Below are 19,334 nucleotides of genomic sequence, written 5' to 3' on the forward strand. Positions count from 1 at the left end.
TTCAGGAAGACAGATACATACATTTCCCCCACATCAAAACAGCAGCTTGGGGAGGGAGGTAACTGAAGCTGGGAAACAGTTGGGGGGGTACTTTTACCTCTTGGAAAATCAGGAAGATCCCATTTACGGAATGTACAGGTCACCTCTAGTTTGACTTTAAGAACTTCACTCAACCTCTTGCCATAGCATATTCAACCCAATGAAGCAAGTTAAGTTGGTGCTGAAAACGTTGATTGGGCTACGGACAACCTATGCACATTTTTAAGCATCCACTGCAAATAGGCAAATCATGTACTTTTCCTTGGCGATCAGGCCTAATCTTATCAGTAATGCACTCTTTGAACAGGAAACATTATTTTGATATATAGGAAGTAATATGCTCATCTAGTACAAAGCAAGACAAAGAGGGATATTTATTGAGCTTTCAGGAACCTTGATTACAGCCAGCTTTTTCAACAGTCAGACTAGTTGGCACAGTGTAATGGTTTCCATATTTTGCTGCTGGTTTCTTGTGTTAAATGTGTCAACATTTTACATCTCAGCTATGAAAGCAAGAGAGTTTGGTCTAATGAATAGCACTGAAGGTTGAAGGACATTGCATAATACTAATACTGTGGGAAATCAAATTAGTATTTTTAAAGTAAAGATTTTAAAAAGTTGAAAAAGATAAAGCAACTGCAAATGTAGCTGGTGGAAGCACTCTCAGGGACGCAACATTTGTAACTGCAAAATATTCCGCCGGCTTTCGAAGAAACCTTGTACAGAATGCACATTGTTTAATATCGGTCTCTCTAAAGATATATTCTTCGTAACGTTATATATTACTCTGGAAAACCAAAAAGCAACAATGCGCAGGGCATTTAAATATGCTTGTCAGAGACTATTTTAGGGCACAATTTCAGGGACTATTTTAGGGAAACACCACGCATGGTACCTGCCTGTGACTGTGTTGATGAATTTGCTTCAAATCTACTAACAGTGGAGTGAGACAATTATTTCTATTTTACAGATAAGAGAACAGAGACAGAGAGGCAGTGAGGAGACAAAAAGCAGATAGGAGTGTCCCTATGGTAATCTGAATAATTTTGAAATTCGAAGTTATCTGATATAAAAATAATGAACTGGCACCGAAAACCCTGAGATCAGTGGAATATTATCAAAAGCTGAACCTTTATCATTCTAGAGAAAGTGGATAAAAACAAAGAATAAAAAACGTTGACCTGATTATGTTTGCCAGAATGGTACCAAATATGGAGAAATGCACTGCTCCAACTTCCCTTATCTTCTATTGCATCATAGGATTCTGTTTAATCAGAGCTATAGGACACCAGTGCTCCTCTTCAGACACACATACCCTTGTTTCAGTACAGGCCCATGCCCATGGTTTTCAGCTTTCAGCCCCCTCCCACGAAACCCAAAGGGAACCATGGAAGTATGACATGACTTTGAAAAGATAATGTATAAAACATACACAGACATACTCACAGCTTAAGGAAATTATATATGACTAGGTAGAAGGCCCATTGCAGCCATAAATGCAACAAGCGCTAGATTGGCCAGGCGGCCGCGGTCCCCGTCTCTTCCCCCTGGCTGCTTGTGTCCCCCGCCCGCGAGGAATCTGGCTCTGAAAGGGAAGGGGAGGAGGTTTAAACTCCTCCCACAGGCTTGCTCGGCTTCCCCGCGGCCGCGGGGAGGGTGAGGAAGCCAGCTCTGAGAGGGATGGGGAGGGGGTGTAAACCACCCCTCCTCCCATGGGCTTGCTCGGCTTTCCTGCAGCCACAGGGAGGGCGGGCAAGCCGACTCCAAGAGGGAAGGGGAGGGGGTTTAAACTGCCTCTCCTCCCATGGGCTTGCTCGGCTTCCCCGCAGCCGCAGGGAGGGCGGGCAAGCTGACTCCAAGAGGGGAGGGGAGGGGGTTTAAACTGCCTCTCCTCCCATGGGCTTGCTCGGCTTCCCTGCAGCCGCAGGGACGGCGGGCAAGCCGACTCCACGAGGGAAGGGGAGGGAGTTTAAACTGCCTCTCCTCCCATGGGCTTGCTCGGATTCCCCGCAGCCGCAGGGAGGGCGGGCAAGCCGACTCTACGAGGGAAGGGGAGGGGGTTTAAACTGCCTCTCCTCCCATGGGCTTGCTCGGCTTCCCCGTGGCCACGGGGAGGGCGGGGAAGCTGGCTTTGAGAGGGATGGTGAGGGGGTGTATGCCTCTCCTCTAACGGCCTTGCTCGGCTTCCCCGCAGGCATCTCCCCCCTCCCCGAGTGCAGTCAGGGGGCGCTCTCGGCCCAGCGAGGTTGGGGGCAGTGCAGGGAATGGCGGTGGAGGTCAAACCCACCCACCCAGCAGGTCCCGCAGCCTCCCGGGGGCAGGCTGTGGCGGCCCAGGGAAGCGCGGCACGGTTCTTTCCTCCATCACTGAGCTGCGTGGGGGCGTGCTGACAGGCCAGGGATGCTGGGGGTGCAGGGAACGCCGCCGGAGGGCAAACCCCCTTGAAGCAGGGCCCGTGGCCTCCCTGGGCCAGGCTGCGGCGGGCCAGGGAAGCACGGTGCGGCTCTCCGCAGCCCCCGTCTGCTTGTAGGCTGGCCAGGGATGTGAATGGTGGTTGAGGAGGGAAAGGTGGATCGGGGGCGGCTGGAGGCGTCTGTGCAGCCGGGCGCAGCGGCAGGCAAGTGGGGGCCTGAGTAGGCTTCCCCCCGTCCGCCAGGGCGATTGAGGGGGAAAGGTGCGCGATCAAAGGGCTGGCTGTCCAAGGCGCCTGGCCTTGTCCGTCTCCCCACCACCCGTTCGCCGCCTGTTGCAGCCATGCGTGGGCCAAGGTGGCTGGCCACGGCGGCTAGCCTCATTTCTCCCCCCCCCAGCCAATGGCACATCAGTAGTGTTGAGTGGCAGCCAACGGGCCAATGGCTGAGGGAGTGCATGCAATCTCGCCCTCCCATAGGACAGAAGCCATCCCAAATCAGCTTTATATATAAGATTACAGTGCCAACTGTGTTCAGCCAACTATGTATAACATATCATATTGACTATCAAAGTAAAGGGTTAAATCCAGACTAAATAGGCAATTCCCACCAATTTCCCCTTCCCACTGCAGATCCTCTTCATGTCATTCCTCAGAGTCCCCTTTTCTCCAGCAGGAGGATTTTATGGAGATGAGCTGCAGTAGGAGGGAGGAGGCAGAAAAATTATGTTCTGATGACCAATAATTTTATCTGAGTCCAACTCAAACTATATAGTCAAATATGTATTTGGATGTGAGATGCTAAAAAGAAAAGGGACCCTAAAAACAGAAGTAAAAGGCCAGAGGAAGGAAATACTACTACATACAGATAATTAGAGAAATTATGTCAGAATGGAACTTAGAAAATTGAGGTCTCCACAGAGTTGCCTGGAGATTTCTGGGGTGGAGCTTGGGGAAGGTGGGGTTTGGGTAGGGAGTAGGGTTGCCAGGTGTCCTCGCCGTTGCGGTGAAGGGATTTGGGGAGTGTTCCAGGGTGGGCAGGACATCATATGCAATGTCCCCAATGTGATGACATCACCCAGAAGTGACATCATTGCATTGGCACTGTCACATGTGACACTCTGGTTTGGGGGCAACAACACTATGGTTTTCTGACTCCAAAATCCTAGAGTTTGCCCAAAAGCTAGACCGTTGCCACACAGCATCACCGATGTGATAACGTCACTTCTAGATGAAGACGTCTGTGTTTTGAGATGGAGTTTCCCCCGCTGGGCCACATGGCCAGTGGTGGATCAGAGCCCCCAAAAGTGGGGGAACCCTTGCTGAGACCTGGGGGCTGGCAACCCTATAGGGGAGGAGCCTCAGCAGGGTATAATACCATGGAGTCCGTCCTTCAAAGCAGCCATTTTCTCCCGATGAAATGGTTTCTGTAATATGGAGATCAGTTGTAATTCTGGGAGATCTGCAGGCCACATTTTGAGATCAGCAACCATAGATCTCCACTTTCTGCCATGAATTGGGATCAGGAAGCTCAGAAACATCACTTTACTGTGTCATTAGTACTCATGGATTACAAATTCACATGAGTGCCCAGCAAATCTAGATTCCTTCAGAAGCCAGTGCATAATTCCCCTCTGATTTTAAAAGCAGGAGAGACTACACACCTGAATTCTAGACTACTGGCTGGAATGGTCATCAGAACAGGCAAACAGTGCCTCAAAAATACTGCATAATGGATATCCAGCCAGACATTTAGTGCAAATTTGGGAGAAATGCTTAAACTGTACACCTTCCTCAAACAAACTGGATGCTGTCCTTATGCAACCAGCTTTCTGTTCCAAGAAAATACTATGAAACTGGAAGTAGTTCAACAGTATCTGCATAATTTTTGGAGGCAGGCATCTACTTTAGCTTGTGTGAAGATTAAAAGGGACATTTTTGTGTTACGTATATGTAATGTAAGAAGTGGCCCTGAAACAGCACTTCAAATCTTTGCTTCCTTATATGGCTACCATGTGCACGATACCAACAAGATTTGCATGCAGTCCCAAACTGTTTACACTGCTGTTTCACATGCTCTGTGCCTCTGCAAGGAGCACCTGCAGTAACACAGCAGTTTATTGAATTGGTGACTATATAAGCTATGCAGTACTTTTAAGCATGCCCTTCAGATTCCATTTATGATAAATGGAATACTTTAATACATTATGCTTTTCATTAGTAGAGGATAACAGAAGAGAAAAATTATTTGTGACTTCCTGATGTTTGCCCTTAGATGTGCAAATATTGTCATTCAATCCTCCTTATTTCTTGTGATTTTTATACCTACAGGTTCAAGTGCATGCATACCCAACCTCTCACATACACACACAGATAGTGCTTTCCAGCTGTATAGTTCTGCTCCAGCTCTGGGAAAAGCTCCGTTTTACACGTGTCACTGCCTAAATAGATGGGAGGTTCTACCAAGGACAACAGATGCTAACCATGTCATAGATACACAAGATAGTACTACTTCTTAGCCCAACAAACAAATTGTTCTTCACAGGGGTCATTTCGTAGAAAAAGAGCTAGGGGAACTCATTAGCATAACTCATTAGCATATGCCACATCCCCTGACATCAGAGGCCCGGCGGTGGACCTGCAAGGCCAGCGGGAGTGCGAGGAAGCCCCGCCAAGGCCCTCCCTGGCCCCAGGCAGGCAGGGGTGGGGAGAGGTGGGGAGGAAGCAACTTACCCTCCCTCTTCTCCTGCCTCCTCCTGGCTGAATGAGGGCTGGAAGCGGGGTAGCCGGAAGCAGGGGGCGGGGCTTCGTCATGTGCCCCGCCCCCTGCACCTCACCCGGGGGAACTGTGTTCCCCCGCGTTCCCCCCCCGAAATGACCTCTGGTTCTTCACTATTATCAGTTTAGACAACCAGAAAGATTTCTTTTGTTACCAAAAAGGCAGCATCAATACCATTATTCTAATCCTACCCTCAAAAGAATCGATGTAATACAAATGAAAATAACACTGAGTATACTAATATGCATGTGTGTATATTTACACACATGTGCGCACACAATTTGCTCTGATCCTATTATTGGCACAAAAGAGACATATCAAAAATACTGGTAAATACTGGACAAATTCACTCTACCCTATAATTGTGTCAAGAAAATGTTCAATAGCATTAGTCTGAAGGAAAATTGACCTCTGTGGCTTGGCAACTTGGCATAAATATATTGCAATATTACTTATTTTCTGTTATTCAAAGTGATTCCTCCTAATTTACATCTACATTTTTAAAAAAATTATCTTCTCCTGCCCCTTGCAAGGTTAAAGAAATGCTCCAATAAATATAAATTATATTTTTTCCTGTATTCTTTCTCTAGTGGGGCAAACAGCCCTGCCACAGGCAAAGGGGTTAACCCCCTCCCCCATAACATCCGGTCCCACAGGCCCACTGCAAATCAGTTCTTCCATGTCTGCTGTTTAGAGAATCTTGACAAGATGATCTGATTCTGATCACAGATCTCCAGGCACCATCTAATGTGACCCTAAAACATCCCCATTTCTATGCCTGACCACTAAAAGCCTGTTTAAAGATAAAAAGAAGAAAATACCCACAGGATTTCCTGAAAGTGGCCTAATTGAAGAGGAAGGCACATATTGGAAAGGTCTTTCTGGGGTTTTACTGCATAAGGATGCAAATGGAAGATGACACTTGCATTCTCCTAATGGACATCAAGTTCCCATTTTCTGGGAAAGTCCAGGAGAGAATTCTAATCTGACAAGCTAACTTTTCATGATGACCACTGAATCATACAGCCCCGCCCCCAACTGCCCAGGAGGAGGATACATCAGCTTTTCCTTAATGCTCAGAGTAGTTCCAAGCCTTTGAAGAATTTTGACAGGAGGACTGTCAGGGCCAGGGAGCAACCACACAAAAAGAGACCTTTTATATGTCTTTTTCCTTATCTGATGCACTGAGTGCACTACCGACCAGTGTGCTGATACTATTGTAATGACACTTAAAAAGGAGAAAGAGGAGGCAATCTCTCAGAATGCAGAATCCATTCAATTTATGTCCTGGCCACCCTTATTTCAAACCATCTTTCATGCAACACAGTCTTTATACTTGCATTAATCTTCATTGATTGTTCCAAACTCAGTGTCATTTTACTTACTGAATTCTTTCCCACCTTCTCCCTCCCCAGACCTGTTTAAAGAGAGTGCAGCTAGTAAAATAACAAATCCTTTTGGCTCTGGAACCTTTTCCATTTTGCTGACTGCTGGGAGTTTTAAAGAATCAAAGCTCTTGGCTTGTCATTTGCACAGCCTCACTCTTCACTGTAACTACTGAGATCAGCAACTTTGCAAACCAATTAAAGCAAAGCATTCTGGGACAGACATATTCTACATGACAGAGTGGCTGTTTCTAGGCTGTGGTGCTGAAACAGAATTGTTTATTGGTTCTACCAGGTTTTATTCTGGTATGATAAGCATTTCAGGGTCACAAATGAAATCAGGAAATCCACAGATTATTTTCCGGGTCTTAAAACTGACCCTGATGGAGATTTATTAGGAAACGGCACGCTTCTTACCCCACAGCCCATTCCATTGGATGGTTCGCACACTACTTTTCTCACTTCTGGTTCTGGAAGCAGGCCAGCTCCACATCCTGGAGTGGGACACAGCACACCACCCATCTGCAGAACGCACTCTTCTGCACCATAGCGCTGGTAACGATTGTACTGCAAGGAAATATGTAGTTTAACAGTCACTTTCCTCCGATTTTAAAACCACATCTTGCGACACATAAACAGTAAAGAGCTTTTAAGCCCCACCCCCACTATCGTATTTCTTACATTGTACACTAAGCCAATACACCAGTTTGAGTATTCAGTTAATGCAGGAAGTGCTCCACATCATTCTGTTGACCATGAACAAAAAGGATAATTGTCATCACCATAGTTCTGCATTGGGTCTATTTTTCCCCAGAGCAGAAAGAAGGGACCGCGGGGAGGGGGCTTGACTGTCACGTTATTTTCAAAGTACCTGAGAGTCTGCTATAGAGACAAGAGCAGCCACACTACAACTGAAGGGCAGCCAGAATATGCATTACCAGTCTCAGTTGATAAAGGAAAATGCTTTTTAGCCGTCAGTGTGGCACAAAGGGCTCTGCCAGGTTTCTTCTTTTGATTTTCATGAACAAATAATACATTTTTAAAAAATCAATTATGTATTTGTAAGTTATAAGTAAAAGAATTGATTTACCAATTTGATTTGTGGGGAAGGTCATATTTTGTCAGGAAATTTGACATTTTCTACTGGCTCTGTATAGAAATCGTGCCGAATTATTATACTATTATAGTGCCATCAAGAATGATTTTCACCCTACAAAAGTCAAATAAATGGATGAGACTGAAAAAAAGATCTTTTTAAATGCATTCACACATTTTACTATCCAGTTACCAACCTGTCTCCTGTCTGTGAAGTTGAAGACTGTTTTTCAAGGTGTTTTCTGAATCCCCCCCCCTTATTTTTTAGCCTGGAAATAATATATCCCAGTCTGTACAAGCCTTTTGCTGTAACAAAAGGCAGTATCATTGTGAAATATGCTGTATTCATGCTTTCAAACATATCTCATTAGCTTAATCGTACATGAATAAGGACTTTTTTAGAGTGAATATATAGAACTATGATTCTCAACCTACACACTCAGAATAATTCTGGGGGTGCTTTGCATCAAGTGGTTTGAGATGACTTCACATCCATTCACATCCACTCTCATGGGATCTTTTACTCTTTTGACTGGATCTTTATTTCACACGAGTTCTAAATAGTAATGTAGCTCACTTATCTCTTAGATAGTTGAGCTTCCTGGCCTCTCTTTGTAATAGGATTGCCAGTCCCCCAGTTCCTGCTTCCCAACCCTGAAATATTTTTAGAAGGCTGTCAGGTGTGATATCAGTTTTGGGAAACCCTTGGAAGTGATATCACACCTCTCTAGGAATCACCAGAAACTCCATGTTAAAATTCTATGGTGAAAACATAGCGTTTCTGGCAATTCCTAGAGATGACCGATGTCTCTTCTGGGTTTTCCCTGGAAGTGATGCCAGCGATCTCTGGGAATTTACAAAAAACAGTTTTACCATAGAGTTTCTGGTGATTCCTAGAGAGGTGTGATATTACTTTGATTTTTTTCCTGGAAAGGATGTCACGCCGTCACTGACAGCCACCCCCCCCCCACGTCCTTGCTCCTTGAGTTTCCCACTGATTGTCAGGCTAGTTGTAACAACATTAAAGGTAAAGGTAAAGGTTCCCTTGCTCGAAAGCCAGTCGAATCCGACTCTAGGGTTGCGGTGCTCATCTCCGTTTCAAAGCCGAAGAGCCAGCGCTGTCCGAAGACGTTTCCGTGGTCATGTGGCCGGCATGACTAAACACCAAGGCGCACGGAACGCTGTTACCTTCCCACCGAAGTGGTCCCTATTTATCTACTTGCAATTTCTTGCTTTAGAACTGCTAGGTTGGCAGGAGCTGGAACTAGAGACAGGAGCTCACCCTGTCTTGCGGCACCCGGGTCTTGAACCGCTGAACTACTGACCTTCCACAGCCTGCAGTTCAGCATCCTAACCACTTGAGCCACCGCAGCTCCTGTAACAACATTAGGTAAAGGTAAAGGTCTCCCTTGCTCGAAAGCCAGTCGAGTCCGACTCTAGGGTTGCGGTGCTCATCTCCGTTTCAAAGCCGAAGAGCCAGCGCTGTCCGAAGACGTTTCCGTGGTCATGTGGCCGGCATGACTAAACACCAAGGCGCACGGAACGCTGTTACCCTCCCACCGAAGCGGTAGTGACAGCTGTTGCCACAACAGGAACACTTCATCTGTCAGAGTTTAGACCCATGTTTAGCTGTCTCTTGACCAACACTATGTCTCTTGACCAGGCTCTGAGGGGTCCTTTCTCTCCCTTTCTCATCCTCCATATCATAGCCCCTCTGGACTTTTCTATATCTTCAGAGGACCCTTTCTGATAGACCCTCAATGCTCTTCTCCTCAAACCTCCTACCCACTTTTTCATCCCACTGTCTATTTGGCACCCTTCCTTAAGCCTCACTGCCTCTGGGTTCTTCATCCCTTAGGTTCATCATACTCCAAGATAACTTCCCAGTCCTCAGCATGCTTCCATGGGAGGCTTTAATTCCAGTAAAATTGCCAGCTGATGAAACACGGGGCCAGTGATTATAATATCCTTTTCTCACAAGGATATATTCCTGTACAAAGTAATCAGAATTAGTTACTCCCAAGAAAGGTAAACTTTAAAACATCTAGCAGAGATCACTGCTTTTCAAGACACCCACAGAGCAATCATCTTGAAGAGCCAAAGGCTGTTCTAACGAATTCTGTTTTATAAGCCCTTTAAAAAAGCAAGAGAGAGACAGTTCATCTGATTTCCTCCAGGATGATGAACATGACAATGACCACACAGAAAAAGCTCATGTACCCTTATGAGTGCTGAAACATCCAAAAGGCATTGCTGCACTGACTGAAGCTGGGTTTATACTGGGAGATATGGTCTTTCAGGTATGTTGGCCCCATATTGTAATAGGCTTTTATGGTAAGCACGGATACTCTGATGTACATTTAGAAACCAATGGAAACTTACAGGATACATATAGGACACCGGAGAGACTTGCCCCAACAACAGACAGGCTGTCACATTTTGCATCAATTGCAAAGTCCAAACTGTATTTAAGATCAGCATGTTAAGTCTCAAGGTGGCTGGCAGTTTCCAAATAGGGGGCAAGCTTACGGACCATACATTGTTGGTAAGAAAAGAAAAGAAAAGCACTTTTGCTGCTACAAACCACTTTTTCAGTAGCAGAGCTGGGTCCAGCAAGATTCCAAAGCTCTTTATGGTGTTTTTTGAATGATAATTGAACCCCATCTAAAAAGAGGAGCAAGACTCCACCTAAGGAGATGCCTCATTGACTAGCATTCTCTCCATCTTGTCAGGGTTTGGTTTCAGTTTATTCCCTGGAAGCTGCTTGCTGCTTATTTTGTTGGTCCAGCTTAGCTGACATATTGAATGTTCAAAGTGCTGTTTTATAAGAACAGGTATAAGATGGAGACTCAAATGCACTACAGGCACAAGTGGAGGCGATCTTGGCTATCAAGAACGAACATTTCAAGAGGTTTTTTTTTTTTTTTTTAAAGGATTGTAATAAAAAGTGTTAGGAGAAAATGTTCTATAAAATTATAATCTATATGATTTACTAAGCATATTTAAATTGGTCCTGCACAGAATCTCAAGAATATGGCCTGTCTTTTATTACTCACAAAACCCGAGATCCAGCACAGTAAGTATATTCCAAGAAACCAGATCAAGAGAAGAGAATGAAAACTAATATTGCTGATAGCTAAATGTTACTGCTAAAACTTGCAAAAGAAAGCATATGTTAAAAGAGGAGGCTTTGGGGGGCTTCTCATCCAAAAAGGTGGCTGCCTTCAGTCATGTCTTCCTCCAAGTGCACTTCTGGCACATAATAAAATCCAATGATGTTTTTAAGACAGTGGGTTTACTCTTTTGTGATGGAGTAGTCATCGTTCTCTATCCTAAATAACATTTCACCCTGCACTCCACTGACTCCTTGGTTTCAGACTTTAAGAATGGACTTTGACCACATTGATGCATCACCATCTGTATGGCCTCATCCAGCCACAAGCCATGGCTGGATGTTACAACAGAGCAGACTGAAATGGAATCCATCAAAGATGGAGGTCCTGCACCTGGGTCGTGGGGGACTGGGATTAGTTATTGGGCTCCCACCCTTTGATGGGGCCCCATTGGTGCTAATGCCGAAGTTAAAGAGCCTAGGGCTGTTCCTGGATGCCTCACTGACTATGGAGCCCAGGTCACCAACACTACCAGGTTTGCCTTTTTTCATCTGGCCCTATACCTCACCACCTGCAATCTGGCCGCGGTGACCCATGCAATGGTCACTTCCAGACTAGATTACTGTAATTTTCTCTGTGTGGGGCTAGTGTAGAGCACAGTGGCATGGGTGTTGATGTCGCTGCCTGTGCGGGCACATACTTGCCCGGTGCTGCATGACCTGCACTGGCTGCCTATCGAATTCCTGATCCATTTCAAGGTGTTGGTAAAGATAAAGGGTTTCCCTTGCTTGAAAGCTAGTCGAATCTGACTCTAGGGGGTGGTGCTCATCTCCGTTTCCAAGTCGAAGAGCCAGCGCTGTCCAAGGATGTTTCCGTGGTCATGTGGCCGGCATGACTAAATGCCGAGGCGCATGGAATGCTGTTACTTTCCCACCGAAGCGGTACCTATTTATCTACTTGCAATTACTTGCTTTCAAACTGCTAAGCTGGCAGGAGCTGGGGCCAGAGACGGGTGCTCACTCCGTCATGCAGCACTTCAGTCTCAAACTGCCAAACTGCAGGCTTTCCATTCTGCAGCTCAGCATCTTAACCCCTGAGCTACCACAGCCCCTTAAGGTGTTGGCGCTTACCTTTAAAACCCTATAAGGCCAAGGGGCCACATATCTTCGAGACCGCCTCTTCCCATATGAGCCTCATAGAACATTGCATTCTACAAACAAACACCTCCTGGTAGCCCCCAGCCCTAGGGATGTCCAAGTTGCCTCAACTAGGGCAAGGGCCTTTTCAGCCCTGGCCCCTGCCTGGTGGAATGAGCTACCTTATGAGAGCAGGGCTCTGCGGGACCTGTTACAGTTCTGCAGGGCCTGCAAGATGGAGCTCTTCTGCCAGGCCTTTAGATGAGGCAGTGGGCATCCCTTTGATCTGGCCTCCCTTCCAGTGACCGCAGTTCCTATAAGCTGGATGGGACCACAATATTATCCATTGAGGCATGCTATTGTTGTAGTCTGTGGTGATCTTATTGATTTTAAATGGATTGTTATAATGTGTTTTAACTGTAAATATACATTAATTGCAGAACTTAAGTTATAAATTACAAATTGTTTTAATCGTAAATCTGCATTATTGTAGACCTATACGTTGGTACCCGCTCTGAGCCTACAATGTGGGGAGGGTGGGTTATAAGTCTAATAAACTAAAAGCCTTTGTCTCTTATCTCATAATTCACTGACCTAAATTCTATGAACGTGTGAGGCTGCCTTATACCAAGTCAGAGCCATGGTTTATTTAACCCAGTGGTATATGTTCTGCTTGGCAGCAGCTCTCCAGAACTTACCTGGGATCCCTGGATATTGGGATTTAACCTTTCACAAGTAGAAAATGTGTTCTTCCATAAAGCTCTAACCCCCCAAATCATGATAATAAATGCTAATCCTAGTTATGAATTTGGCAGACAGTGTTTCATAATATTGTTGGACTATGACCCGAGTTCATACTCAGGCATTAAGCTCAATGAGTGACCTTGGGCCAATCATTCTCTCAGCATAACCCATCGCACAAGGTTGTGATGACAATATAACAGAATGGGGGGGGGGGAGACAATGTATGCCACCCTGAGCTCTTGGGAGAAAGGGTGGGTAAAAAAATATAATAGATTCTCAGACAATCTTTATTCTACATAAATGCCTCAAGCTCACCCCAATCTCTGACCCAACACAGATTCCTTGCAAATTTGGACCTATCTTGCAGAAAACATGAACAGCCCCCCCATCGGTCTACAGTAGCTCTGTTGTTAAAGGGGTGAAAGAAAAGAGTGAATGTTGCATGTAAAAGAATGTAAATATCATTGAACTGATACCTTATGCTCTGAAGGCTTCCGTCCAGAAAAGTTTGGGTGTTTGAGGACAGTGCCCCAGAAGTTGTTAAAGGAGTGAAAAATAGGTAAATCACACCAAGCATTAGATATCTATCCTTTATTTTAAGCAGACTTCATCTTCCTGCTCGCCTGTCTGCCATTTTACACTGCCTGTTTACTGTAGGAGTCCTGAGTTGAAAGCTGTGACAGATAGCAGATGTACCAATTAATAATCTGTCAGAGCTGATGGATAGAATCAAAAGAGTCTCATACGCGCATATACAGAGATTGTGGGAGTATGTGTCCCCCCCCCGCCCCAATTTCAGGGCACTGAGAGGGTCATGAGATACACACTGCTTCCCTAGAGAGTGAAGAAGCTGTCTCATTAGCGTCTATCTTTCATGACACCATGACGCTGCCTTTCAGATGCTAACTCACCTGCTCCTCGCCCAGAATCCTGAAGTGATGCAGCTCTTTAATCAAGGAGTCCTGGCAGCCAGCTACAGTAAAGAAAATACAGAAATACTGTTTAGAACTGATGTTCATTGTTTCTTGAGGTATGATACACAGCATGTAGACACTGAGATGCTGCATCAAGAGAAGGATATACAGCTTAAAAAGCATTGTGATACTGTAGTAGATTTACTGTATTAGTCAACAACCCTTCCATGCCAAATTTCAGCACCCACTCCTAGCAATGGATTGAAGGACTGTATTCTAAGTTTTTATGTCTTAAACTTTCCTCCCCAGGATGAGGAGGCATTAGTGTGGTGTAATGGTCAGAGTGCTCGACTAGGACTATGTTTTCTAACTGTGAGAACTGTGACTTCCACGCCTGAAAGGAGAGAATGGAGAACATCAGTTTACTTCCCACAATTAGAAAAGATACCTTTACACATTTATCTGCTGTTTTGACATATTGATTGCTTTACAACTGTTGACCTTATAACCTTAGCTTGTTATTTAGTTTGACTTTGCACATCTTCATCATGTTACATGTTCATTTGCTGTTCGGCCCCATCTATAAGTTTGAACCTTACTTACCATTCCAATGAATTTGAAAAAGTGTGCATGCACACTGAATGTCATACCTTGAATAAACCTTTGTTGGTCTTAAAGGTGCCTCTGGACTCTAAATTTGTTCTACTGCTTCAGACCAACACGACTGACCATCTGGATCTAACTTGCTCGCCACCTTCCTAGGTAGCTGGTGTAAATGTTTTGTAATTTAGAGGTAAAATAAGATAATTTGGTTTATTGGCAAACCATGAACACCAAAGGAGGGAGAAATGTGCATCTTTGGTACATGCTACTTTATACAAATAATCTCCATTTTGCAGGTTTCTGCTCCTTTATGGATAGAATGCTTTAGGGTTAATTACCGGACATCTCATGTAGCCCTAACAATTACAGCAACATTCATATTCTCCATGTAATCTCTCTCTCTCCTTCCTTCTCTGTGGCCTTTTGAAAGTGAAATGAAAAAGGGAATAGATACACATATATACTTGAAGAAAAAGAAAGCCCCTTTCAATCAAAAGAAATAGGAAACAAAATACTGAAATAGTAGGCCAAATATCAAAATGGTCCATCAACAGGTTGGAAAACATCGGTGAAAGTGTTTATTATTTCTTCTAGTGTGAGCCCAATAAGATGAATTCCAGCAAGAATTTCATTTGCTACAATGATCATGCAAAGGTTTACATGTTGTGACAACAGGGGGTGAGCTGAAAGAATTTCTATCATGTTGTTTTTGAGATAATGTTAGCTCTATCTGCAGTCATTTTTTCAGCACCCATCTTGAAAATATTCAACAAATTTTAAGGGACTGTGTAATCACCAGGAGTGTGATAAATCGGCATTTCCAGAGAAGCTCCAAAGTCTTGACTTTGAAGCTCTAAAAGAACAAGCCTGGAGAAGTTCTGTAGGCTTGGCTGAAAGGTTATGCAGTTTTGCAAGAGCTCTGAAAGTATCCATTGAAAGAAGCAGCCCAAGACTTTCCAAAGCAAAGAGTTACCTGGCTTAGAAAAGCTCCTCTGCCTTTGGCTCTCTGCTAGGGTTGCCAGGTCCACTTGTTGCTCTGGCAGGGGGAGCTGGGGGGTGTTCCAGGGGTGGGCGGGGACACCGTACAACTTCCCCGACGTGATGATGTCACCCAGTAGTTATGTCATTGCGTTGGGGACATCGCATGGGGATGCTCTGGTGTTTGGGCAAAACTCTATGGAATTTTTGCCTTCAAACCGGCCGTATCCATCTGTACTAATGGGTTGGAACTCTCACTAGTAGCTATAACTATTGATTTTAAAGGTTTATACTGTGCTTTTAAACTTATTGTATTGTTGAAAGATGATGTGACCCGCCCTGAGCCCACTGTCAGGATGGGTGGGTTACACATACGAAAAATACATAAACAAATCATAGAGTTTGCCCAAATACCACAGTGTCCCTGTATGACATCCCTGCCACAATGACATCATTTTTGGTTGATGGCATCACATCAGGTTTAGAGGCAGGGTTTTCCCCACCCATCAGCTGGTCCGCAGCAGAGAGAAGCCCCTGAAACTGGGGGAATTCCCCACTTGGATCTGGGGGCTGGCAAGCCTACTCTCTGCAAGAGCTGTGTAATTCCTTCAGTCTTAGCTGGTTCCCCATTATTAATTTATTTAAAATAGTATTATACCAGTGTTCCACCCAAATAGGGTCCCCAAGGTGGTGAATACCATCACATTAAATCATTTTAACATTAAAACTAAATTATATATAAAACTATACATGCTTTCGTTTAAAGAATATATAAAATAAACAATAAAAACATCTAAGTACACATAACAATACAATATGGGAGGCAAGTCAGTAATGGTTACGGTGGATATGCCAAACAAAACAAAAATGTCTTCATCTGCTGGCAGAAGAGAGTGATAGAAGGAGACAGATGTGTCTCCCTGGCAAGGGAGTTCCAAAATTTGGTGCCACAACCAAAAAGGTCCTTTCTTGGGTTGCCACCCATCTAGCATCAGATGGTAGGGACACCCGAAGATGACCATAGTGGACAGGTAGGTTCATATGAGAATGTAGTCCTTAAGGTATGTTGGCCCCAAGCTGTATAGGGCTTTAAAGGTCAATACCAGCACCTCGAATTGGGCCGAGAAGCAAATTGGGAGCCAGTCTAGATGGAACAAGTCTGGAGTGATATGGTTCCTGTGACCCACTCCAGTCAACATTGTGGCCATAGAATTTTATAATTATAATTTCCAGAGAGTCTTCCAGGGCAGTCTCACATAGCATATATTGCAGTAATCTGATCTGGATGTTAACCGGGGTAATATTTTCCTGCCCAAGAACAGCTCACCCTTGACCACCATTGCCACCTATTTATCCAACAGTAAGTCACAGCCCAAGAACACCCCCAAGCTATGAACCTGCTCCTTTAGGGAGACCACAATCCCATCCAGGACAAGAGAGATCCTGATCCTTGATCAAACCTTCCCCGTACCAGTAGCACCTCCATTTTGTCAGGATTAAGTTGCAGTTTGTTAGCTCTCATCCATACCAAAACTGCCCTCCGAGCACCTTTCATGGTTCCCGGAGCCTCCCTGGGAACTGCTGGAAGTGCAAGACAAAGTTGAGTGTCATCTGCATTTTGGTGGCAACTCAGCCCAAATTGAAGGTCAAAGACGACGGGGACGGCAAAGGATGAGATGGTTAGACAGTGTCATAGATGCAACGAACATGAAGTTGAGCAAACTTCAGAGGACGGCAGAAGACACGAAGGCCTGGCGTGATCTGGTTCATGGGGTCGCAAAGAGTCGGACTCGACTGTGCGACTGAACAACAACAGCAACAGCCCAAATATCTGGATGATTGGATGATCTCTCCCAGTGGCTTTACATAGATGCTAGAAAGCATTGGGGACAAGAAAGAACCTTGCAGGAGTCGGACCCTGTAGGCCAAAGGCCAAGGGGCAGAGGAGCCAGCACCACACTCTGAAATCTACCTTTGTGGTAGGACTGAAACCACTGCAGCACAGTGTCTCCCAGTCCCTGCCCCGAAAGGCGATCCAGAAGGATACCATGACTGATGGTTTCAAAAGCTGCCAAGAGGTCTGAGAGAATTAACAGGCAGATTCTGAGACCCAGTCATGGAGTTACAGTTAGTTGCCTGTGCTTCCTGGGATGAAAGAAACCATTTTAATTAAACAAATGGCGAAAATCCCATAGAGTGGAACCAAATTGATCCCTAAGCTTTGTAACCCATTATTCCATCCAAGTAAGCCAATACATTTTCCTTTAAGAAATAAAGATACACTTTGCAGCATTAATGTCATCATTATGCTCTAGACATTAAAAATTATGCATTTACATATAAATCCATTCCCTGGTAGCAGTGGCAGAGAACATAAACACAGAAATAATTGTTTAGTGGATTTTTTTTCTTCATCGGCATGAAGTCCCTGGAAACTGCAGGTATCTCAACCTGGAAGTTCAATATGCTGTGGGTTTTTTTAAACGTGCACCCACCCCCCCAAGATTGATAGTAGTTTTAATTTAAAGTATTCTAGCTTTGGGGTTTACACGGGCAGCATGCATAAACCCATGTTTTGAGTGCTGGGATGAATAACTTATAACTGAATGGGAATGACGAAGTTCAGCAGAAACAAAGCCAGAAATATTGCAGTAATAAATACTGATTCATTTCTCCAGTTGCTTCCAGATCTCTAAACTGCTGAAACTAATTAGAATACTGATGTAAATGTAAGACCTTTATCCTTCTTGTGTCTGATCTAGTGTGGAAGAATTGTGTCTTTATGACACTGTAATCACTCCTGAGGTGTCAGACAGTGATGGCAAAGGATTTGGTGACTTCACTGTACCAGAGTTAATTAAATGCTTTCAGGTTTGGGACAGCCTTTCTCTTTCGAATAGTTTGTCCTCGCTTTAAAAAAACAAGACATCGGGTCAAAGTGTGAAATGAGCTTGTACACAGAAAACTTAGTGTTAATGCCCAACAAAAAGCAAATGGACTGAAGTTTATCAGGCAGAGAGGCAATGAGAAAGTAAAAAGGGCAGGGAGGATTCTTGCAATTAGCTTCCCTTAAGGGGCCTTATCAGAAGACTGATAAAGGCACTGCTAAATGACACCTGGGTGATTTGTGATCACATCTCCCAAAACATTTTAAAAGTTATAAAGCAGCTTTCATGCCCATCTCCAGCTCACATTATTTTGCCCTTCTTCCAAGGAGTTCACACATGGTCTTCCCCTCTGCAATTTATTCTCACAAAAACCATATGTGAGATAAATTAGCTTAAGCAATGATGACTGTTTCAAGGTCACCCAATGAGGTTCATAGCTGAGTGACAATCTGAATGTGCTACACCACAATGGTCAATCAAATGGTCCCTACTGGAACTTAAGCTGTAGCAGAAGGAGAGAAGGGTTTAACCCCCATTTCCCTATTTTCCCAGTAACCATCCCTCTGAACTGCTATTTGTCCAGTACAGAACAAAGACAGATATAACACAATCATCTATTGGTTTTCCCTACTGTAATGTTACAGTGTTCATGTGGCCCAATTTCCAACTGGAAGCCGTGACCTGGATAGCCCAGGCTAGATCAATCTTGTCAAATCTCAGAAACTAAACAGGGGCGGCCTTGGCTAATATTCGGAAGGGTGACCTCCAAGGAGTACCAGGGTCGTGTTGCATGTGCAGACTATGGCAATCCACCTCTGAAATGTCTCTTGCCTTAAAAAACATCTAGGTTGCCACCTATTGGTGGATAACAGTAAAAGAGTTAGAACTTCTACCTGCCAGAAAATCTTAGGATCTCCTGGCTATACTACACACACTGCCATACAATACCATTATTATCCTCCTCCTCCTCCGCTGCTGCCACCTCCTCCTCCAACTGGAAGCCACACCAACATCAAAATAGTCCAGATGCCTATGTTGCTGCTAGATGTAATACCCACTAAAGAAACCCTAGGCCAGTGATGGTGAACCTTTTAGAGACGGAGTGCCCAAACTGCAACCCTAAACCCACTTATTTATCGCAAAGTGCCAACACGGCAATTTAACCTGAATACTGAGGTTTTAGTTTAGAAAAAAGAACTCTTACATTAACATAAGATGATCCAAACAAAGTAAGGAAAGCAATCCCAAAT

The 19,334-nt window shown here is 44.5% G+C and overlaps 1 protein-coding gene across 1 annotated transcript in view; it reads right to left on the reverse strand.

Moving 5' to 3' along the window:
• PARK2 (parkin RBR E3 ubiquitin protein ligase) overlaps window positions 1–16,751 on the reverse strand; it is a 154,766-nt gene extending 138,015 nt beyond the window's left edge. Inside the window, exons 1-3 of the mRNA XM_015414655.1 lie at window positions 16,668–16,751; window positions 13,613–13,762; window positions 7,031–7,180 (exon numbers count right to left, since the gene is read on the reverse strand). Coding sequence (XP_015270141.1) covers window positions 7,031–7,180; window positions 13,613–13,762; window positions 16,668–16,751 — 384 coding nt within the window. The remainder of the gene's footprint in view (window positions 1–7,030; window positions 7,181–13,612; window positions 13,763–16,667) is intronic.
• Window positions 16,752–19,334: the final 2,583 nt, after the last annotated feature.

The sequence above is a fragment of the Gekko japonicus genome, unplaced genomic scaffold (assembly GCF_001447785.1).
Source record: "Gekko japonicus isolate JY-2015 unplaced genomic scaffold, Gekko_japonicus_V1.1 scaffold993, whole genome shotgun sequence".
NCBI classification, from domain to species: domain Eukaryota; kingdom Metazoa; phylum Chordata; class Lepidosauria; order Squamata; family Gekkonidae; genus Gekko; species Gekko japonicus.